Genomic DNA, 24,725 nt, shown 5'->3' with positions numbered 1-24,725 from the left:
TCATTGGTGTCAGTGGGAGGGATAGTGTCCCATCATTGGTGTCACTAATACCAACGATGGGGCACTATTCCTCCCCCCACTGACACCAACGATGGGGCACTATTCCTCCCCCCACTGACACCAACGATGGGGCACTATTCCTCCCACTGACACCAATGATGGGACACTATTCCTCCCACTGACACCAATGATGGGACACTATTCCTCCCACTGACACCAACGATGGGGCACTATTCCTCCCACTGACACCAATGATGGGGCACTATTCCTCCCACTGACACCAATGATGGGGCACTATTCCTCCCACTGACACCAATGATGGGGCACTATTCCTCCCACTGACACCAATGATGGGGCACTATTCCTCCCACTGACACCAATGATGGGACACTATTCCTCCCACTGACACCAATGATGGGGCACTATTCCTCCCACTGATACCAATGATGGGACACTATTCCTCCCCCCACTGACACCAATGATGGGGCACTATTCCTCCCCCCACTGACACCAATGATGGGGCACTATTCCTCCCCCCACTGACACCAATGATGGGGCACTATTCCTCCCACTGACACCAATGATGGGGCACTATTCCTCCCACTGACACCAACGATGGGGCACTATTCCTCCCACTGACACCAACGATGGGGCACTATTCCTCCCCCCACTGACACCAATGATGGGGCACTATTCCTCCCACTGACACCAACGATGGGGCACTATTCCTCCCACTGACACCAACGATGGGGCACTATTCCTCCCACTGACACCAATGATGGGGCACTATTCCTCCCATTGACACCAATGATGGGGCACTATTCCTCCCACTGACACCAATGATGGGGCACTATTCCTCCCACTGACACCAAAGATGGGGCACTATTCCTCCCACTGACACCAATGATGGGGCACTATTCCTCCCCCCACTGACACCAACGACGGGGCACTATTCCTCCCACTGACACCAATGACGGGGCACTATTCCCCCCGCTGACACCAATGATGGGGCACTATTCCTCCCACTGACACCAACGATGGGGCACTATTCCTCCCACTGACACCAACGATGGGGCACTATTCCTCCCACTGACACCAATGATGGGGCACTATTCCCCCCGCTGACACCAACGACGGGGCACTATTCCTCCCACTGACACCAATGATGGGGCACTATTCCTCCCACTGACACCAATGATGGGGCACTATTCCTCCCACTGACACCAACGATGGGGCACTATTCCTCCCCCCACTGACACCAATGATGGGGCACTATTCCTCCCACTGACACCAATGATGGGGCACTATTCCTCCCACTGACACCAATGATGGGGCACTATTCCTCCCACTGACACCAATGATGGGGCACTATTCCTCCCACTGATACCAATGATGGGGCACTATTCCTCCCACTGACACCAATGATGGGGCACTATTCCTCCCACTGACACCAATGATGGGGCACTATTCCTCCCCCCACTGACACCAACGATGGGGCACTATTCCTCCCACTGATACCAACGATGGGGCACTATTCCTCCCACTGATACCAACGATGGGGCACTATTCTTCCCACTGACACCAATGATGGAGTGCTATTCCTCCCACTGACACCAATGATGGGGCACTATTCCTCCCACTGACACCAATGATGGGGCACTATTCCTGCCACTGACACCAATGATGGGGCACTATTCCTCCCACTGACACCAATGATGGGGCACTATTCCTCCCACTGACACCAATGATGGGGCACTATTCCTCCTACTGATACCAACGATGGGACACTATTCCTCCCCACTGACATCAGTGATGGGGCACTATTCCTCCCACTGCAAAATTACAGATATTAAGTAGCAACGAAAATAATTTTATGGTTGGGGGTCACCACAACATGAGGAACTGTATTAAGGGGTCGCGGCATTAGAAAGGTTGAGAACCACTGTGTTAGACCATGCGCTTTCTGAAAACAGAGCTTTGGTGCACTTTCATGAAAATGAATGGTCTAATAAAAGTCAATGAGATCGCACCTAAAACCACATATACAAGGGTTCTTCAAAAACGTTTTTGCACTTTTTTAAACATATACACTCACCGGCCACTTTATTAGGTACACCTGTTCAATTACTTGGTAACACAAATTGCTAATCAGCCAATCACGTGGCAGCAATCCAATGCATTTAAGCATGTAGACACGGTGAAGAGGACTTGCTGAAGTGCAAAGTGAGCATCAGAATGGGGAAAAAAAGGGGATTTAAGTGACTTTGAACGTGGCATGGTTGTTGATGTCAGACAGGCTGTTCTGAGTATTTAAAAAACTGCTGATCTACTGGGATTTTCACACACAACCATCTCTAGGGTTTACAGAGAATAGTCTGTAAAGAGAAAATATCCAGTGAGTGGCAGTTGTGTGGATGAAAATGCCTTGTTGATGTCAGAAGTCAGAGAAGAATGAGCAGACTGGTTTTAGATGATAGAAAGGCAACAGTAACTCAAATAACCACTCAATACTACCAAAGTATGCAGAATACCAACTCTGAGCGTACAACACATCGAACCTTGAAGCAGATGGGCTACAGCAGCAGAAGACCACACCGGGTGGCAGTGCACCCATCTTCTGATGGCTCCTTCCAGCAGGATAATGCACCATGTCACAAAGCTCAAATCATCTCCAACTGGTTTCTTGAAAATGACAATGAGTTCACTGTACTCCAATGGCTTCCACAGTCACCAGATCTCAATCCAATAGAGTACCTTTGGGATGTGGTGGAACGGGAGATTCGCATCATGGATGTGCAGCTGACAAATCTGCAGCAACTGTGTGATGCTATCATGTCCATACGGACCAAAATCTTTTCCAAAATGTTTCCAACACCTTGTTGAATCTATGCCATAAAGAAATAAAGCAGTTCTGAAGGGAAAAGGGGGTCCAACCTGGTACTAGTAAGTTGTACCTAATAAAGTGACCGGTAACTGTATATACTGTATATGTATAAAAGTGCGGAAACCTTTTGAAGACCCCTCATAGATTTGCACTGCACCCAAACTACAGTATACCGGTGTGAACCTGGCCTAATGCAGTGTATATGAACGGGACCAGTTGGGAGCCATGTTTAAAAGAGAAGTATGGGTTTCAGTAAAAAAAAAAACCCTGATAGCTCACTTCTCAGCCTTCAGTGAGCACAGAGCTGGTGGCTCTATGCTCTACTCCTCCAGCGCTCACTGGAGTGCCAGGCTGTGGAGGGGGTGGAAGCTGCTGGCTTAGGCTCTCAGAGGCTTGATGAGAGGCTGAGCCAGCTGTTGGTCCAGGATTCTTGGCCAATCCTGACCATATGGTCAGGATCTTTTAAGAGCCTGGACCGACTCTGTGATGTCAGCTGACAGTGAGTCACAAGAGTGCAGAACACACTGAACTGCTGTGATCCATAGAAGTATAGCCAAAAGGCTTTGGCTTTACTTCTCCTATAATACAATGTATATGAAGGAGACCAGTTAGGAGCCATGTGTAATACAATGCATATGAAGGGTATCATTTGAATGCCATGCTTACGGCCATGTTCATACCATGCACTGCGGTTTAGAAGTAGTGCGATTGTATGTGTTTTATACGCGGTTTTAGGTGGGATCCCATTGACTTCTTGTAGACTGTGTGTTTTCTTAAAGTACATAAAAAATGCAGTATGTAGGACTTTGACAGGCTTTCAAGAAAACGCATGGTCAAATAGAAGAAATATATATGTATAGGGTATAAGTGCCCAGTAGGCACGGGGTAAATGGCACCCCCACGCATCTCAGTAGGTTTGCAGGTGCAGGAACTGCAGGGAAATCGCATGGTGCTTTTGCACCATGCGATTTCCCTGCGGCCGTGTTCTGAAAAAGGTGCATGAATGTTTTTTTCTGTGGGAAACGCAGGCACAGCAGTCCATTCAAATGAATGGGCTGCTGTGTCCGCGCTAATGTGGCCCGCAAATCTGCACAGGCGTGAAGCAGGCCTTACTATCGCGGTAGACAACCAAACTGCAGCGCACCAGTGTGGACCACGCCTAATAGGAAGAGGATTCATTGGGAGCCATGTTTAATAATACAGTGTTTCTGAAGGGGATTAGTTGGGAGCCATGTTTAACCAATAGCCTACAGGGCACTTATACCCCCTTCCGCCCAGGCCAATTTCCAGCTTTCAGAGCTGTTGCACTTTGAATGACAATTGCGCGGTCATGCAACACTGTACCCATATGAAATTTTTATCATTTTTTTGGGACAGATAGTGGTGGTATTTAATCACCTCTGGGTTTTTTATTTTTTCTTAAACAAACCAAAAACCACTAAAAATTTTGAAAAAAAAAACATTTTTTCTTAGTTTTTGTTATAAAATTTTGTAAATAAGTGATTTTTCTCCTTCACTGATGTGCGCTAATGAGGCTGCACTGATAGACTGCACAGATGGACACTGATAGGTGGCACTGATGGGCATTGACAGGCATCAATAATGGGCACTGAAAGGCAGTACTCATATATGGCACTGATAGGTGGCACTAATGGGCGGCACTGATAGGTGGCACTAACTTGCACTGATAGGCGGCACTGACTGGCACTGTTAGGCGGCACTGATAGGCAGCACTGATGCACACTGATAGGCGGCACTGACTGGCACTGATAGGCGGCACTGATAGGTGGCACTGACTGGCATTGATAGGTGGCACTGACTGGCACTGATGGGTGACACTGAAAGGCAGCTCAGATGGGCACTGATATGTGGCATTGATGTGCACTGGTAGGCACTGATATGTGGCATTGATGGACACTGACAGGTGTCACTGCTGGGGCTACACAGATCATCAGGGCACACTGATCATCAGTGCTCTGATGGTCTGTATACATGTCCCCTCCGAGGATTGCCGATTACTGGCTCTCCTCTCTTCTCCAGCTGTCAGCGTGACAGCTCGTGAAAAAAGAAATGCCGTTAAACGTCATTTCCCTATTTACATGCGATCAGCTGTGATTGGACACAGCTGATCACATGACCGAGCCAACATCTTTGGCTCTTTCCGTTGATCGGTGATCTGCTGTGTCCCAGGGAAACAGTGCACCGCCAATCGCGCTCCTGGAGCCATGCATGCGCACTTAGAATGGGAGGACATCATGTGACGTCCTCCCAGAACGAGAGAACCGCCTTGCGTCCGTCATTTTATTATTATTATATGGCGGGTGGGAGGCGGTTAATAATACAGCGTTTCTGAAGGGGATTAGTTGGGAGCCATGTTCAATACAGTGTTTCTGAGGGGGATTAGTTGGGAGCCTTGTTTAATAATACAGTGTTTCTGAGGGAGATTAGTTGGGAGCCATGTCCAATACAGCGTTTCTGAGGGAGATTAGTTGGGAGCCTTGTTTAATAGAGGGTATCTGAGGGGGATTAGTTGGGAGCCATGTTCAATAATACAGCGTTTCTGAGGGGGATTAGTTGGGAGCAGGGGCAGACTGACCATTTGGAAACTCGGGCACTGCCCAAGGGCCCGGGGTTGGAAGGGGGCCCCATGAGATGCCCCTGGTACCTTTTTCATAGGCTTTTTTGAGTTTGGGCAAGGACACAGGGGCCCCATGATCCCCTATTGTCCAGGGGCCCCATGAGTAGTCAGTCCGCCCCTGGTTGGGAGCCACGTCCAATACAGCATTTCTGAAGGGTAATAGTAAGGAGCCATGTTTAACAATACAGAGCGTATGAAGGGTTCAGGTTATATGTTACAGGTGTGTGAAGTGGATAATTCAGAATCCATGAATATATAATGCGTATAGTTGGGGGCACATTTAATATAAGTTTTATGAAGATGACAGATCGGGAACCATAGACCAAACCCGGGAACCCCACTATCCCACTTCCGCCCGGACCATGAAAGGAATCCGTCGCCAAACGCTGATGTCACCAGCGGGCCGCCCTTGCGTTGGGTCCGCCTAGGAACCATGGGGCGTGGCCTCCAGACGCTTTGGTGGCTACGTCGCACGAGGCAGAAAACATGGCGGCTGCGGTGGGCTGTGTTATCCGTTTGCGGGTGTGTCGGGTGGAGGCCCGGGCCGAAGTGCCGGTGGTGAAGCTGTGGGGAAGTTTAGAGGACACCAAGGAGGAGCACAGTTGTCAGAAGCCGGCCCAGGCGGTGGCGTTTGGGGAGCAGGGTAGGCCCCAGGCGGGTGAGCTGTGCCTTGCCGAGGTGGGTGGGCAGTGGCAGCGCTGTAAAGTGTTACTACAGCGAGGAGCCGACTATCAGGTGTTCCTGCTGGAACAGGGAGCTGGCACCTCAGTGAATGTCAGCAGGCTGCGCAAGGCCCAGGCCTCCCTTTTTTTCCCATTGCCGCAGCACATGCTGGTCTGCGTTCTGAGCGGCCTGGTGCCCCCTACAGGCCAGCACTGGAAATACAGCTCCCTGAACTACTTCTACTCACTGCAAGGACAGGAAGTCCAAGGTCAGGTGCAGGACCTCCTCCTCCCTCAAGGATTGGTGCTGCTGGAAGCCAGTGAGGTCACACAACAGGCTCTGTTACGTGGACTGGCCAAAGCCATTCTTGAACCGGCATTCCTTGCTTTGCTTGGCTGTAGTAGTACAACTCATCACCCTCCATTTTCTGCCATGAATGGTACAGGGCAAAGAGGTCCCTGGCAAGAGGAAAGCATAGATTACAACTATCTGCGCCTTCAGAGCGGTGTGACAGAACAGGTGATGGTCACTCAAGTGTCTGACCCTCACAGCATCTTTTGCCAGGTCCTTAGGATGGCGCAAGAGGTCCACAGCCTTTCAGACAGCATGCAGCATTTTTACATGGTGCAAGGTGGATGTGGAAATCATGCCTATCAAAACCCTTTTAAGCTAGGACAGCCATGTGCGTCCCGTGGAGCTGATGGACGCTGGTACCGCTCGCTGTTGCAGGAGGTTTTTCAAGAGCGCCAGGTAGCTACGGTCATCCACGTAGATTGGGGGCGCAGAGAGGTTGTGCCTTTGACTTGCCTGCGTACACTGGCAGCGGACTTCTTTCGTATGCCGGTGATCACGTTTCGGTGTGCTTTGTACGGGATTTCAGATGGAGGAATGGGCTTGGAGCCATCATTAATTGCAGAGTTGCGCTCCTTGCTACAGGGGAAGCAGATGAGTGCAACAATTCAGTTCTTCAACTCCTATGAACACTTGTATGTGGTCACCCTAATGGCTGCAGATGGGCTTAACCTCAACTACTTTTTTGGCACGCGGATTCAAAACCTGAGATCCAAGTCTGACACCTCTGTCATTCCCGCTGTTGCTCAGGCACCCCTCTGTCCTGAAGAAGATGGGGAGAAAACCGATCCCCTAAAGTTACCTGAAGAAAACTTTTATGTCCCTAAATTTTCCACCGTAGAGCTAAAGACCAGCACTTTCTATGATGCAGTGGTGGAGTTTATTTTTGATCCTTCCAATTTTTATGTTCGGACTGAAAGGGACTCCGGAAAACACAAGGAGATGGTGGATCTTATCACCAGCATGTATTCCAAGGCCTCCAAGTTAGAGGGCATTATAATGAAACCTAAGCCTGGTCAAATCTGCTGTGCCAAATTCAAAGACGGTATGTACTATCGGGCTGAAATTGTTGCCATTGATCATAAGCTAGTCAAAGTCTACTTTTTGGACCATGGAAATGTTGAGTTGACCGACTGGTATAATGTCAAAGAATTGCCTGCCCAATTTAAAGGCCTGCCGGCATTGGCCATCAGGTGCTGTCTGATTGACATCTATCCCTTGGGAAGGAGCTGGAGCCAAGAAGCAATCCTTGCTTTTAAAGTAACCGTTGTTAATAAGAAGCTTGTAATACATGTGATATCCAAAAATCTTGATAAGTACACTGTAGAAATCCATGATCAATCTAGAACAGATGAAAGAAATGTAGGAAAGGTATTGTCATTGGCGGGGCATGCAAGATATGAAGAGTTTGAAACCATTACCGTTGTGCAAATGGGGGAAAATGGAGGTAGTTATAGTATCCCAAGCCAGCCTGTGTTTAATTCCGGTTTAATGGAGAGTGAACAGCAAAAGGCTATTGTAGAACTGTCAGGTGATGAACGGATACACTATTCACCCTATGAAGACCAGCTATTTGAACCGGGTACAGCTATTGAAGTGAATGTCTCCCATATAGAAAATCCTGGGTTGTTTTGGTGTCAAAATAAAGCACAGACCTCGGCTCTAAATAATTTGATGGATTCAATACAGATGTATTGTCTTGTTACAGACAAAGCTCTTGAGCCTGATGCCAATGTGTGCTTTGCTAGGAGCCCAGAAAATGGAACTTGGTACAGAGGCTTCATTACAGATATCCCAGTGAGTGAAACACAGTCCAATAGTGTGGAAGTATTGTATGTGGATTATGGGATGAGAGAGATGGTTCCTGTTGTAAACCTGCGTGCAATGGCCAGTGGCTTTTTTCATGTAAAATCTCATGCTTTCAAGTGTAGTTTATACAACATGATTGCCCCAATAGGAAACAATCCTTTTAATTGGGACATTAAAGCCACCAATGCTTTTCGTGATTTTGTTGAAAAAGCATCAAAAAGATCTGAATTCCACTGCATGTTTTATGCCACAGCTTTTGTAGATAAAGAACTTTTTAATATAGTAGATCTGTACACTCCATTTGAAAACATTTGCACTAACTTGGCAAAGAGAGGATTTGCGAAATATCTTTTGCATGAGACCCTTGCGCCATCTGTGCACCTTCAGTCGTTTTACTATTCATTGCATGACATTAAAACGGGAAGTGAGGAAGAGGTTTCCATCACACATGTCAATCCTTCTTTGGAGTTTTACTGCCAGCTGTCAAAGAATACACACACTCTTGCAAAGATTACAGAAGCTAGTAGGAAAACTTGCAAGAAAAACCCGCTTTTGAAATTGCCTTTCTGTGGACCACTGTGTCTTGCAAAATTCACTGACCAGCAGTGGTATCGTGGTTTTATCTGCTCAGAGACTGATAGGACAGAGGTGTTTTTTGTGGATTATGGAAACACTGAAAAAGTCGCAGTAGATGATCTCCGACCACTTGTGCATGAGGAGCATGATCTATTACTTTTACCAATGCAGGCAATTAAATGTTCCTTTCCTGATATTCCATTAATTGTTCCAACAGAAGTTGTGACCTGGTTTGAAAGCATTGTTTGGGACAGATCTTTGAGGGCACTAGTTGTTGCCAAAGAAGCTGATGGGAAGTTATTAGTGGAACTCTATGACGGTAATGAGCAAATCAATGCAACTCTCAAAAGCCGACTGGGATTAAATATTCCTAAAAATACATTAACTTGCAAGCCAGCTTTTCATCCCAGCAGTCAACCATCCTCAAAATTCAATCAAAATGAAACAAAAACTGTAAATGGAGAGAGACCGTGTGAATCAGTTCTGGGGCAGAGCTCACAGACTAGAGGGGGTAATGTTGCCAACACGGACAGTAGTACAGTACTGCCAAAACGAAACCGATGCTTCCCAGGAACTCAGATGTCGTTTCAGCATCAGGCAGATGGGGAGAACAATGCAAAATATCAGGAGCCCAGTTCACAAAAAAAAGATCTCCTGCCTTTTCTGAGCAATTCAAAAAGTACATTGTACCAAGACAGAGTCGCCAATCCAGACTCTAGTGTGAGAAAGAAAGAGATGACTAAATTCCAGAGTTCACAAAGCCACTCCTACTATGATACGCCATCAAGTCAGAACTCAGACCCAAATTTTGGTAAAGAGTTATGTCCCAAACCAAATACAGTCGCAAAGCCTTGCGGTAGCACACCGGCTCACGCTATAACAAAGATAAGTGACATTTCCACGAGACATGTCTCTTCAGGCGAAAAATTGCCTGTGTATGTTTCCCATGCAAAAACCGTGTTTGACTTTTATGTACAGACTGTAGAGACTAGCTTACTGGACCAGATTTCCAAACTTTTAAACTGTGACCAGAGTACCTATGAGGTGGTATCTGAAAAGGATGTCAGCATTGGGGATGTGGTTTGTGCTTTATTTGCTAGTGATAAATTGTACTACAGAGCAGTTGTGGAACAGAAAACTGCTTTAGGTTTAAATGTGCAATACATAGACTATGGCAATACTTCTGTGATTTCCAATTGTAAAATATACAGACTTCCCCATAAGCTGCACTCTATTCCTGCTCAGAGTATTCACTGTTCTTTAAATTCTACTAATGGGGAATCTTCTGTCTCCAACAGTCCAGAGATATTGGGAAAGTTTTATGAACGCGTATTTGACCATCAATTAGAGTGTGAGTTTGTAAAACTGGAAGGAAGTAAATGGGATGTAGTTCTTTATGATAACAAAGGCTGCATCAATGATTTCCTAAAACCTTTAGTAGAGGAAGAGAAGGGAAAAGAAACAGCTGAATGGAAAACAAGACAGGACGATGTGGCAGTCATTAAAATGTTCACCTGGAACTTGCCACAAACTGAAAAAACGGTAAAAGTCTTTGTAAGTTCTGTAGACGGCCCTGATTACTTCTGGTGTCAGTTAAGCACAACAGAATTTGATTCGCTAGCCAAACAAATTCAGGAAGCTGGAGAAAAATCTGTCCGCGATGACCATTTTATTGAAACCATTGAGGTTGGCAGCCCCTGCAATGTTATGTACAGCGAAGACAATAACTGGTACCGGGCTCTTGTTTCCAAAATGGAGACTGATGTCGCTACTGTAAGGTTTGTTGACTATGGAAATGTGGAGAATGTTGCTAGAGATGAAATTCGACAGCTTCCTACAACTCTTGCAAGTGTCCCAGTTTATGCTTTCCCTTGCTGCCTTGCTGGATTTAATGTTGCTGCCGGTACATGGACTTCAGAGGGGTGTGATTATTTCTTTCAACGTGCTACAGAAGACATACTGGAGTTGATTGTTGAAGATATACAGGATGACATGTGCAACATTCCTCTGGCACTTGTAAGATTGAAATATAATGAACTGGATATTAATGATGAAATGGAACGCTTCTGGCAAGTAGGCAAAAAAGAATCCTCAAACCTTGCAGAGTCAGCATCTAGAAAGCAAGAGTTAACTGAAGAAAAACAGATGATGGAGGAAAAGCAGCTTAGAATTGAAGATTTGGACCGCCCTATTCCTGGAGTGGAAGATGAAGCTGGCCCTAATATAGGTATGCCTTTTGTTTTTTTTTTTTCTTTACAACTGACCATAATGTTGTTTATATTCAACTGTACCTAAGTTCTATTATTATTATTATTATACAGTATTTTTAAAGAGCCGAACATTACAAAGGGGGACAGAATGTGACAAAACAATAGCAATACAATGCAAAACATGAGGGGATTGAGGGCCCTGCTCTTTCGAGCTTACAATCTAGGAGGGAGGGGATGGTGGCACAGGAGATAGCTGTGGGGGATGGGGTGGTAGGAAGAGTGGAGGAGGTCAGCAAGTTAGCTGGGGGTGGGGTAGGCTTCCCTGAAGAGATGGGTTTTCAGGGTGCACCTAAAGGTGAGGAGAGTAGGTGATAATCTGATGGGTTGGGGTAGGGAGTTCCAGAGGATGGGTGACACCCTGGAGAAGTCCTGGAGGTGGGCATGGGAGGAGGAGACTAGGGAACTAGAGAGAAGGAGGTCATGTGAGGAGCGGAGTGTGCATGCTGGGCGGTACTTGGATATTAGGTCAGTGATGTCGTTCGGGGCAGTATGGTGGACGACTTTGTATGTCAGTGTTAGGATTTTGAATTTGATCCGTTGCGCAATCGGAAGCCAGTGGAGGGATTGGCAGAGGGGGGTGGCAGAGATGGAGCGGTTGGTAAGGTGGATGAGTCTGGCTGCCGTAAACTTTGTTCTAAACTTTGCGTGTGTATAGGACATTGGTTTTACTATTTCCTACTCTATCAAAATGAAGAAAAATGGCTTTTGATTCACTTTAAAGTGGAACTTTAGAGAAATAAGTGTCATCATTTTTAATGCAGAAGAGACATACTGGGGGTTATTTACTAAAACTTGAGAGTGCAAAATCCGGTGCAGTTGTGCATGGTAGCCAATTGGCTTTTAACTTCAGCTTGTTCTGTTAAGCTTTGGCAAAAAACCCTGGAAGCTGATAGGTTTCTTTGCAAAGCAACCCCAGAATTTGCACTATCAAGGTTCAGTAAATGGCCACCACGGTGTCTCCTCTGCATTAAAGTTCCTAACCTACCTGTACGCCATGTACACTGAGCTGCGTACAACGTAGCTCCGTGTACAATTTTGGTAATGCCAAGATAGGTAAACTCCCGTGCATGCATGGGAGTGATGTGATCTAGTCCTGGCCAGTGAAAATGGGTGAAGATGTCAGCAGCTGGCTGGAGGCTTTGGGACACTGCAATGCAGAAGACTAGGTTAGTATAGTTCCACTTTAAGGCCAGTTCTCTTTTGCTACAATTACCAAGCAAAGGAAAAATAGAATCATTCTTTGTTGCAGCCAGGACAGTTTCTACTGTCTATAAACGACATTGAAAAAAAATGCTTTCTGAAGCTTTGATATATGTGATGCAAAGGCTTTCCTTATTGTATTTTGTTTTATTCATCTACATTATTGGTTTTCAGTTTTAAATAGGACCTGTCACCTAGCCCAATATTTATGTGGTATATGCAGAAGATCTTTAAACAGTCCTTGATTTACAGTAATTGCTTCTACCCTGGTTCTGTTTCAGCAAAATTTTATTGAAAGTTTGCAATACTGGGGCAGTGTAGAAACCTGTAACAATTTAAAGCCATTCTCCGCTCTGTAACCAAAAAAATTAAAAGCAGCTACAAATTCTGTAGCTGCTGACCTTTTTAATAATAGGACACTTACCTGTCCATGCATGCAGCTCCGCCCACACCAGGTCTAGTTCTTTACTGGCCTTCGGGTTCCCAGCATCTTAAGTGTGGGCACCCAGCTGTCACAGCTTGCAGCTTCACAGCTGGCTGCACATGCCCGAATTGCACTGTGCTTTGTGAATTGTCCTGCAGTCTTCTGGGACCTGTGATGTCCTCCAGAAGACTGCGGGGAGGGGGAGAGGAGAACATCCGAGCGGAAGTGGGAGCAGGAACAGTGGTTATAACATTCTTCAACCTTTTTAATGTGACCTATAAACTGTACAACTCCATTGAAAAACAAACAAATCTTTTAGGTGGCGGGAAGTAAACATAAAAAACTAAAATAATGTGGTTGCATAAGTGTGCACACCCTCTTATAACTGGGGATGTAGTTGGATTCAGATTTAAGCAATCACATTCAAAACCATGTTAAATAGGAGTCAGTATACACCTGTCATCTTTTATAGTGCCTCTGATTAACCCCAAATAAAGTTCTAGTAGGTCTTTCCTGACATTTTCTTAGTCACATCCTACAGCAATAGCTATGGTCTGCAGAGAGCTTCCAAATGTATCAGTCAGGAGAAGGGTACAAAAGAATTTACAAGGCATTAGATATACCATGGAACACTGTGGAGACAGTCTTTATCAAGTGGAGAAAATGTGGCACAACAGTGACATTACCAAGAACTTGATATCCCTCCAAAATTGATGAAAAGACGAGAAGAAAACTGGTCTGGGAGGCTGCCAAGAGGCCTACAGCAACATTAAAGGAGTTGCAAGAATATCTGGCAAGTACTGGCTGTGTGGTACATGAGACCACAATCTCCTGTATTCTTCATATGTCTGGGCTATGGGGCAGAGTGGCAAGATGGAAGCTTTTTCTTACGAAGGAAAACATCCAAGCCCGCTAAATTTGCAAAAATACATCTGAATTCTCCCAAAAGCATGTGGGAAAATGTGTTATGGTCTGATGAAACTGAGGTTGAACTTTTTGGCCATAATTCCAAAAGATATGTTTGGCACAAAAACAACACTGCACATCACCAAAACAACACCATACCCACAGTGAAGCATGGTGGTGGCAGCATCATGCTTTGGGGCTGTTTTTCTTCAGCTGGAACTGAGGCCTTAGTCAAGGTAGAGGGAATTATTAACAGTTCCAAATACCAGTCAATATTGGCAAAAAACCTTGAAGCTTCTGCTAGAAAGCTGAACATGAAAATGAACTTCATCTTTCAGCATGAGAATGACCCAAAGCATACATCCAAATCAACAAAGGAATAGCTTCACCAGAAGAAGATTCAAGTTTTGGAATGGCCCAACCAGAGCCCAGACCTGAATCCGATCGAAAATCTGGTGGGTTATCTGAAAAGGGCTGTGCACAGGAGATACCCTCTCAATCTGACAGATTTGGAGTGTTTTTGCAAGGAAGAGTGGGCAAATATTGCCAAGTCAAGTTGTGCCATGCTGATAGACTCATACCCAAAAAGACTGAGTGCTGGAATCAAATCAAAAGTTATTAGTTATTTTAGTTTTTGATTTTTACTTCCCTCCACCTAAAAGATTTCAGTTTGTTGTTCAACTGAGTTGTAGTTTATAGGTTACATTAAGCGCTTCCTGTCCGCTGTGTGTGTGTATGTGCATATATATCCGGGTAGGGGGCGCGTGCCCTACCTGCGCCGTCATTCGCAGCCGCAACTGTCAATCATCCGGTCCTGGGCGGTGATTACTCGTCAGCGCCAGGTGATTTCCGACGGAGAGGAGAACGGTTTTGTTTTCTAACAGTTCTCTTCCCTGTCAGCTCGGGCGCACTGCTTTGGATGGCCATGCACAGCCATCCAAAGCCTTGTGCCTACAGTGAAGCACTCTGACATGCCCCCCTAGTAAAACACTCCAAGCACACAGTTAACCCTTTGATCGCCCCTCATGTTAACCCCTTACTGCTTAGTGCCATTAGTACAGTCAGTGTTTTTGTTTGTTTTTTTTTTAGCACTGATCACTGTATCGGTGTCACTGGGGATGTCAGTGAAACCAAGTCAGTTCCCCCCAGCGTCAGAATGCCTGCCGCAGTCTCGCTATAAGTTGCTGATCGCCGCCATTACTAATAATAAAAAAAAAAAATTCCAGTATCTATACCACCATTTGTAAACGCTAAAACTTTCACCTAAACCAGGGGTGGGCAACTGTGCAACTGTGGCACTCCAGCTGTTGGTGAGCTACAAGTCCCATCATGCCTCTGCCTTTGGGAGTCATGGTTGTAACTGTCAGTTTTGCAATGCGTCATGGGACTTGTAGTTCTACAACAGCTGGAGGGCCAGAGTTGCCCACCCCTGACCTAAACCATTTAATTTACACGTATTGGGATTTTTTTGTAGCAAAGACATGTCGCAGAATACACTTTGGCCTAAATTTATGACGAAATTTGATTTTTTAAGAATTTTTTACTGGACATGTTTTAATATTAAATATAAAAAACACAGGCGATCAAATACAAGCGGAAGAAAGCTCAATTTGTGGGGAAGGAAAGGGACGTAAATTTCATTTGGGTGCAGCGTTACATGACCGCGCAATTGCCACAGTAACGCAGCGCCGTAACGCAAAAAATGGCCTGGTCAGGAAGGGGGGGAAATCCTTAGGAGGGCAAGTGCTTAAAGGTGGAAAAAGTTCTGAAATTATTTATCTTTGTCTCATTTTTTACATCACAGAAACCTGACATTTTATTATTATTATTATTATTATTATTACTACGAGTTTATATAGCGCCAAAGGGTTTGCTCAGCGCTGTACAATAGGGGGGACAATACATGGCACAGTACAACAACAAACAACGTACGAGGGGTAAGAGGGCCCTACTCTTACGAGCTTACAATCTAGGAGTTTAACGGGTTTGTAGACTTGTTATATCCACTGTACCTTGCAAAACTAGGTACCCACTTCCCTCCGCCAAAAAATTGCATGCCAAATTAGGTGGAGGAGTGGGGGGGGGGGGAGTTTTGGATGAAGCTTCACTTGAAGTTGAACCGTAGATCTCCAGAAAATTGAAGTAGAATTCCAAGCAAGAATTTAGGCTAGAGCTAACTGTGCTTAAAACACTTCCACCCTTCTTTTAACTCCTATACTAACTACCCTGTAAAAGGAAAATACTTGCACTTATCTATTCTCAGGACACTCCAGTCATGTGATCGGCTCCCAGTGGGTTGGCTTCAGAGAACAAGAGATCGCAGACAAGGGATGGAATGCCTGGGTGGTGACATCACCCATAGGCTTACTATGGGGCATCTGTTGTTGGCTGCCCTTCCTCTCCCCTGAAGCTATGCTGGGAGCTGATCATGTGACTAGATCGGAGCACCCTCAAAATAGGTAAGTAGAAGCATCTTTCTTCTATAGGGTAGTTAGTATAGGTGTTAGAAGGAAGGTGGGGGAGCAGTTTTATGTTTAGCCCAGGCTTCTACTTTAGCTAGTCTTAAAAAGCTAATTTCCCCTTCTAACACATATGCTGACTAAGAAAGATGTATATACTTGCCTATTTTCAGCCTGCTCCGGTCTGGTCACGTGATCCAGTGCCCCTATGTGAGCCCGCAGTGGCTGCAGGGGAGAGAAGAGACCACCAACAATGAATGGGCCATATTAGCCTATGGGTGACGTCACCACTCCCAGACATTCCCAGATGTTGATGAGCGCGCTCATCCGCTGCAGTTGCTGCTTGCTGGCAGAGGATCATGTGACCGGACCAGAATGAGATGAAAATATGTATGTATACTTTCTTACACAGGTTATTCAGCGCAGGTGTTAGGACGGGGCATGGACTGATTTAAGACTAGTTAGGGTTAGTCTTGAATTCTACTTTAAGACATGCAGCCGTGGATCTCCATACAACCTATACATTTCTGGTGTGTATTCGAACGTAAATGCATAGCTTTACACAATTGCAGCTGAGCCTGACCAGTAGAGATCTTCTTTAGTATTCAAGAGAAAGGAACATGTATGGGGAAATTGTTGCTTGGTTTGAAGTGGTGTCAAATACTTCTGCACCCCCAGTGATGGATTACAGATTACCCATGGAGAGGCCAATGAAGAAAATTGTAGGTCACAGTATAAAGGAGTCAACAGGTTGCCAAAATAGTCATTGTCCTGTTGTTTACAATGCTTTAGTCTGCCCTTCAGTTTTAAGGGTTGTCATGAACTATTTTGTGTTGATGTTGTGATGGGCTCTGGACTTATAGAATAATTGCTGTCTTAATGCCCAGCAGAAGCAAAAACATCCCCCCCAGTTGAATAGACTAGGGAAGGGTTAGAACTTTGTCGGGTTTTTATTGTCATCTGTTCCCTTTCTGGAGAGATTTCCTTTACTTGGTGTGAAATCTCTCCAATAGGACACAGTAAAAACAAGGGTTAGACCTTGTTAGTGTTCTTTATTCTTTTCTCTTGACATAGTAGTCACTACCCCCATGTCTTCCGAGTATTACTTGCACAGGAAGTAAAGGAAAATCTCAAAGATAGAAATTAAAACCTGACCAAAACTGACTACCCCACAGTATCCAAAATGTAAGAGAGAACATTGGGCTTGTTTCCCCTGCCCCCCCCCTACTAATTCCTGGGCTAGTTTAATTTTAACCACTTGCCCTCCAGAGGATTTACCCCCCCCCCTTCTTGATAGGCCATTGTTTGTGATATGGCGCTGATTTACTTTAGCTGACAGTTGCACGGTCATGCGGCGCTGCATCTAAATGAAATTTGTTCTTTTTTTCCCCACAAATAGAGCTTTCTTTTGGAGGTATTTGATCGCCTCTCTGTTTAATTTTCTGTGCTAGGAAAAAAAAAAAGTCAGCCAATTTTGAGGAAAAAACAATATTTGACTTTTTGCTATTAAACATATCCAGTAAAAAAAAAAAAAAATCAAATTTCATTATAAATTTAGGCCGAACTGTGTTTTGCTACGTGTCTTTGCTAAAAAAAAAAAAAAAAAATATTGCAGTATGTGTAAATTAATTGGTTTACGTGAAAGTTATAGCTTCTACAAATGGTGGTATAGATACTGTCAGAACCAGGTACCCCCTCCCCCCCAAAAAAGGTGCCAAATATGGCAGTGGAGGGGGGAGGAGGCAAATAAGAAGAGGGTCCTCCTTTGGCTGGCCACATCACTGCCTGGGTTATGTGGACACTTGTAGTTGGTTGTCCAGAGGTGGGGTCCACTCTGCATACAAAAGACTGCAGCATGTCAGGAGGTAGTTACTTCTAGTAGTGGTAGTGGTGAAGTGCCATTATGCAGTATTTTCATGAAATAGCCTAAAGTATAACCTCTTCCCACCCGGCTTATGGGTGAATGGTGGCCGGCAAAAGCCCTCACCTTTCCGGGTGGACGCCATATGGTATCCTTTCGGCATGCACAGTTTGTGTGCCTGCAGAGCCGCGCAGCGGCGCGATCTGTCACCGGCCGTGTGCCTCGGACACGGCCGATGACAGATCTGAGTGCCATCCCCGGTGCCCAGTACCATGTGACTTGCTGTAACCAATCACAGCACGTCACATGACAGTTGTATAGAATGGATGGCTTAATTCATGCCATCTATTGTATACTAGTGTGTCTTCCTGTGAATGGTCACAGCGATCACATGCACAAGCTGGGCCACTCACAGCCCAGCTGTGTCATGTGATTAGCCATGGGCAAATCACAGCTAAGCACACAAAAAAAAAAAACCCTGAATGAATCGATGTCATTCAGGTAAATGCTTGCTTATAGCAAAGTAATTCTTTGCTATAAGCAAATTGTGTAAAAAAAAAAACCCCAAAAAACTACTTTGGTCATAGTGAAATATGAAAAAAAATGTTAAATTTAAAAATAAAAAAATGTAAAAAAATTATAATTTTTTTTCTTTTATACTGTCACCAGTCAGTGCCCCGATCACCGCCATGCCAGTTATATGATGACACTGTACTGCACTGGTGACAGTATGTAAAAAAAAAAGAAATACTACTTTGGTCATAGTGAAATAAGAAAAAAAATCTTAAAATTTTTTTTTTAAAAAAAGTAAAATTAAAAATAATAAAAAAATTTAAAAAATTATAATTTTTTTCTTTCATACTGTCACCAGTCAGTGTCGCTGATCACCGCCATGCCAGTTATATGATGACACTGTACTGCACTGGTGACAGTATGTAAAAAAAAAAGAAATACTACTTTGGTCATAGTGAAATAAGAAAAAAAATCTTAAAATTTTTTTTTTAAAAAAAGTAAAATTAAAAATAATAAAAAAATTTAAAAAATTATAATTTTTTTCTTTCATACTGTCACCAGTCAGTGTCGCTGATCACCGCCATGCCAGTTATATGATGACACTGTACTGCACTGGTGACAGTATGTTAAAAAAAAAAAAATAGTGAAAATAATTTTTTAAAATTTTTTTCATTTTCTGAAAAATTATGACAAAAAATACAACTTCAAAAAACTCGCCATTCCTCTTATGAAGTACGTCGGACTGTCAATACTTCAGGATTGATCAATATTCAGATATATCCCAGTGTTTGAACTCTATACCTTTCCTACAAACTAAAAAATACATCCCAATTTGGGTTATTTTCACCAAAGACATGTAGCAGAATACATCTTGGCCTAAATTTATGAAGAACAATTATTTATTTGCAAACTTTTATAACAGAAACAAAGAAAAATGTGTTTTTTTTTCAAAATTTTCAGTCTTTTTTTGTTAATTTAGCAAAAAATAACCCCAGTGTTGATTAAATACCACCAAAAGAAAGCTCTGGTTGTGTGAAGAAAATAACGTTTTAGTTTGGGTACAATGTTGTATGACTGCGCAATTGTCATTCAAATTGTGAGAGCGCTGAAACCTGAAAATTTGGCCTGGGCAGGAAGGGGGTCAAAATTCCCGGTATGGAAGACGATAATTAAAGGCCAAACTTTTTTTTTTTTTTGTGTTTTAATTTTGGATAGAGTGGAGTAGGATTAAAGCACCTCTACCCTTAGGGAGATTCACCGTATTTGTCCTGTTTACCGTTATCAAAAGTGAAAGTAGAAGAAAATCCCAAATTTTGGGTTGTCCCCAGGACGGTAATAGAGGGGCAATCTTCCAATAAGGGCACTAGTTCTGGTCACAACAAGTGATTTCCCTAATTTACAGGAATTTCCTCTCACTTTTTTTGGCTATGGGTAAGGAAGTCCCCCCTCAATGGACAGATGCCAAAAAAAGCTGTCAGGGGCTATAACCCTCCTTTATTCTATTCAAAAAGGGAAAAAAATGTTGCCTATAGTTTTGCCTAAAGCAGAAAAAAGGTTTGCCTATAGCTGTACTATAACAAAAAAAATTGCATTATAGCCACTTGATGGAGATGACAGTCATAGATAACTGTATTATAAACTATACAGCAAACCTTTATGGAGCCTGTATGAATGCTCAAAGCTAGTAATAAATGGATAGAAATTTGTCTGGTTCAGCAGAAACCAGTCGAATTTTGGTCCATCTATGGGCAGGCTGGTTGTGCAGACTCCTTAGTGTGTGTCAAACCAAAAACTATTTTTGGGTGGAGTGGAAAAGGATTATAACTCTTGAGTTTTTACTACTATTTGGGATGCCTTTAGAGAGATTTACCTTCACTTCCTGTCCTGTTGACAATGGTTTCACCAGACTGAAAGCAGAGCAAAATTTGCAACAGGGACACGTTTAAAAAAAAAAAAAAAAAAAATGTCGGGTTCCAGCTTTTCCCTCTTCTGTTTCTGTTGGAGAGTTACCTTGATTCCTGTCCAGTATAACTTTGTCAGCTGGACGGGAAGTGAGAGTAAAACAGTCTAACAGAGCTTTGGATAACAAAAACCTGCCAGGGTTCTAACCCTTCCCTCTTTTATCCAGAAGTGAAAAATAAAGTTTGGTTGGATCTCCTCTAGCTTCTCTCAGCCACTTGTCAATGCAGCTCCACCAATGTCCGCTATCTATTATTGATGTGTCACTGGTGACAGTGATGAATGTTTTTACCAGGTTCACATGGTAGCAGGGGGACAACACAGAAGCATAATTGGGAGTTTTCACTCCATAACAACGAGTGTCTCACCGTCATGGTATGATCATCCTATAATCCCTTAAATCCACAGCTATGAAGGTGGTAGATTTAAAGACTATAAGCTATTTTGAAATGTCATTATCACGTTAAAGATTATGGGATTTTAATGATCGTGTTTAGATCCACTTTAACCTCTTTTCGACTGCCCTATAGTTGAAATACTGTATATACGTGATTTTGCATTTTCATGTAGGGGGCGCGCGCAAGCCATCACCGGCGCCTGGTGATTTCTGAGGATCTCCAATGGGGAGGAGAACTGTTTTGTTTACTAACAGTCCTCTTCCCTGTCAGCACACTGCTTTGTGATTACAAAACACTTAGTAAAACACTCCCAGCACTCCAGTAACCATTTGATCGCCACTCGTTAACCCTTTCCTACCCAGTGCCATTAGTACAATGTCAGTGTTCTTCTTTTTTTTTTTTTTTTTTTTTTTAGCACTGATCACTGTATTGGTGTCACTTCCCCCCAGTGTCAGAATGTCCACCGCAGTCGCTGATTGCTGCCATTACTAGTAAACATTAAAAAAATCCCAGTATATATATACTGCCATTTGTAAACTATATAACTTTCACGTAAACCAATTATTTACACAGTGACTTTTTTTTTTTTTTTTTTTTTTTTTTTAGCAAAAACGTAGCAGAATACATTTTGGCATAAATTTGACGAAATTTGATTTTTTTTAAAATGTTTTTTTCCGGACATGTTAAATAGCATAACATCGAAAATATTGTTTTCTCAAAATTGTAGGTCTTTTTTTTTTTTTTATAGCGCAAAATATTAAACGCACAGATGATCAAATACCGCCGAAAGAAAGCTTAATTCGTGGGGGAAAAAAAAGGACGTGAATTTCATTTGGGTGCAGTGTTGCATGACCGCGCAATTATTTGTTAAAGTAACGCAGCACCGTAATGCAAAAAATGGCCTGGTCAGGGAGGGGGGTAAATCGTCAGAAGGGCAAGTGTTTAAAGTGTATGTCAGGAGTGAATAAAAAAATATACAGTGATTCTCTGCAATACATGCATATTTCCCTGTGTTTTCTTCCTTTAACCACTTCACGCCCTGTGACGTACCCGTTTATCGCGGGACTACAATTGGTGGTATTGTGTTCTTCAGCCGCTGGAGCACTTTTTTGTAAAATCAATCCTACCTACTGGATTGCTTTTACAAGCAGCGGGAGGAGTCCCCTCTCTCGCTGCCTTCCCAGGCTCTCCCGTCCAACCGGGAAACCTGGGACCAGTGGTTTTGTGGGCTGATTGGGGACTGGAATGTCCCTGGTCATCTCTATGGTCTAAGAATCCGGAAGCAAAGAGTATTTCCTCACTTCCAGTTTTGCGGGTTGTAAACAAACCATTATTGGTTTGAAAAAAGCTTTCAATCATACTGATCTTGGTTTTAGCCAATGCTTTTAAGGGCAGAGCAGACATCTGGGGTCTAATAGACTCCAGATATCTCTGTAAAGAGGACCTGTCACTGCTTATTATCATGGGATGTTTACATTCCTTGTAATCGCAATAAAAATGTTATAAATACAATTTTTTAAAACAAAATAAAAGCTAAAAATTTCAAACGCTTTCCACCCCCCCTGTCCTCATGCGCAAAGGCAAGCGCACATGTTGGTCCCACGTTGCTACATAAAACAGTGATTGCACCATAAATGTTAAATTAATTTTGGTTCACTGAGGTTTGATGCTAGAACTATTGTTCTCACTTTTAAGTGTATTTTTTCCCCCAAAAAAGTTTAAAAAATCGCTGCCCAAATATTGTGTGCCATAAAAAATTTCAACATCCACCATTTTATTCTCTAGGGCCTCTGCTTTGCAAAATATATGATATTTGGGGGTTATAAGTAATTTTCTATAAAAAAAATACTGATTTGTACATTTATTATTATTATTATTATTACATCGAGTTTATATAGCGCCAAAGGGTTTGCTCAGCGCTGTGCAAAATAGGGGGACAATACATAGCACAGTACAACAATAACAAACAACGTACGAGGGGTAAGAGGGCCCTACTCTTTCGAGCTTACAATCTAGGAGGGAGGGGGTAGTGGTACAGTAGGAAGTGGCTGAGGGGAATGAAGTGGTGGGAGGAATGAGGGAGAATGGCTGTTAGGTGAGGGTGGGGTAGGCTTCCCTGAAGAGATGGGTTTTGAGGGAGCGCCTGGATGTGAAGAGGGAAGGCGACAGTCTGATAGATTGGGGCAGTGAGTTCCAGAGGATGGGGAGGACCTGGAGAAGTCTTGCAGTCGTGCATGGGAGGGGGAGACCAGGGAGCAGGATAGAAGGAGGTCCTGTAAGGAGCGAAGGGTACGGGTAGGGTGGTACTTGGGGATCAGGTTGGTGAGGTAGTCAGGGGCAGTGTTGTGAATGTCTTTGTAGGTCAGGGTTAGAAGTTTAAATTTGATGCGTTGGGCAATCGGGAGCCAGTGGACGGAGAGGCAGAGGGGGGTGGCAGAGGTGGAGCGGTTGGTGAGGTGGATGAGTCTAGCCGCTGAGTTCAGGATGGTCTGAAGCGGGGAGAGCTTGCACTGGGGTAGGCCGGTGAGGAGGGAGTTGCAGTAGTCAAGGCGTGAGATAATCAGGGAGTGTACTAGTAGTTTAGTGGAGTCTGGGGTAAGGAAGGTGCGTATCTTGGCAATGTTGCGGAGGTGGAACCTGCATGTGTTTTTAAGTGATTTGACATGAGGTTGGAAGGAGAGGTTCGAGTCAAGAGTGACGCCAAGGACTTTGGCTTGCGGGCAGGAATGATAGTGGTGGTTTTGGTGATGATGGATAGGATGGGGGGGTGGGCAGGGGGAAAGACTAGGAGCTCGGTTTTGGAGAGGTTAAGCTTGAGGAAATGTAGCGACATCCAGTCTGAGATGTCGTTTAGGAGGTGAGTGATGCGGGCGGAGAAAGTGGGGGTGAGGAGAGGGGTGGAGAGGTAAATTTGAGTGTCGTCAGCGTAGAGGTGATAGTTGAAGCCGTGGGAGTGTATGAGTTTGCCCAGGGAGGAGGTGTAGATGGAGAAGAGAAGGGGTCCAAGGACAGAGCCTTGAGGGACCCCAACAGAGAAGGGGAGGGAGGGGGAGGAGGCACCGTTGTAGGTGACGCTGAAGGAGCGTCGGGATAGGTAAGATGAGAACCAGGAGAGAGCGGTATCTCTGATGCCAAGGGAGAGTAGTTTATTAAGGAGGAGGGGGTGGTCAACTGTGTCGAAGGCTGCGGAGAGGTCCAGGAGAAGGACAGAGTAGTCGCCCTTGGCTTTGGCGTTTAGTAGGTCATTAGTGATTTTGAGGAGGGCAGTTTCAGTGGAGTGTAGGGACGGAAGCCGGACTGGAGGGGAACAAGGAGGTTATTGTCAGTAAGGGGGGAGCTTAGGCGATCGTAGACAATGCGCTCAAGGAGCTTGGAGGTGAGTGACAGCAGGGAAATGGGTCTGAGGTTGTTGGGGTCCGCGGGATCCAGGGAGGGCTTTTTGAGGATGGGGGTGATATGCGCGTGCTTTAGGGGGGAGGGGAATGCACCAGTAGAGAGGGAGAGATTGAAGATGTGGGTGAGGGAGCGGATGAGGGAAGAGGGGGGTGACCGGAGGAGTTGAGAGGGGATAGGGGGCAGGTAGTGAAGCGGGCTTCTGAGAGGACCTTGGCGACTTCCTCAGTAGTGACAGGGCTGAGGGAGTGCAGTGCAGGGGGGGTTACGGTGGGCGGGGCCTTGGGAGAGGTGGGGGACAGTGCGGTTGTGAGGGCAGAGGAGGGGGGAGATGAGGGGGTGACGAGGGTGGGGAGGCTGGGTGGGGAGGTAGATTGCGAGTTGACAATGTCCTTACGGATAGCGTCAATCTTGTTGTGGA

At 44.6% G+C, this 24,725-nt stretch overlaps 1 protein-coding gene across 1 annotated transcript in view; it reads left to right on the top strand.

Annotated features, from left to right (window-relative positions):
* The first annotated feature begins 6,008 nt into the window (after window positions 1-6,008).
* LOC149447654 (tudor domain-containing protein 15-like) overlaps window positions 6,009-24,725 on the top strand; it is a 73,628-nt gene continuing 54,911 nt past the window's right edge. The window contains exon 1 of the mRNA XM_089652246.1: window positions 6,009-11,148. Coding sequence (XP_089508372.1) covers window positions 6,009-11,148 — 5,140 coding nt within the window. The remainder of the gene's footprint in view (window positions 11,149-24,725) is intronic.

This window comes from Staurois parvus, unplaced genomic scaffold, assembly GCF_062004578.1.
Source record: "Staurois parvus isolate SC_StPar_1 unplaced genomic scaffold, SC_StPar_1.0 ptg000678l, whole genome shotgun sequence".
Classification (NCBI taxonomy): domain Eukaryota; kingdom Metazoa; phylum Chordata; class Amphibia; order Anura; family Ranidae; genus Staurois; species Staurois parvus.
Note: the sequence above shows the minus strand (reverse complement) of the source record. Positions and strands in the feature narration are given on the sequence as shown.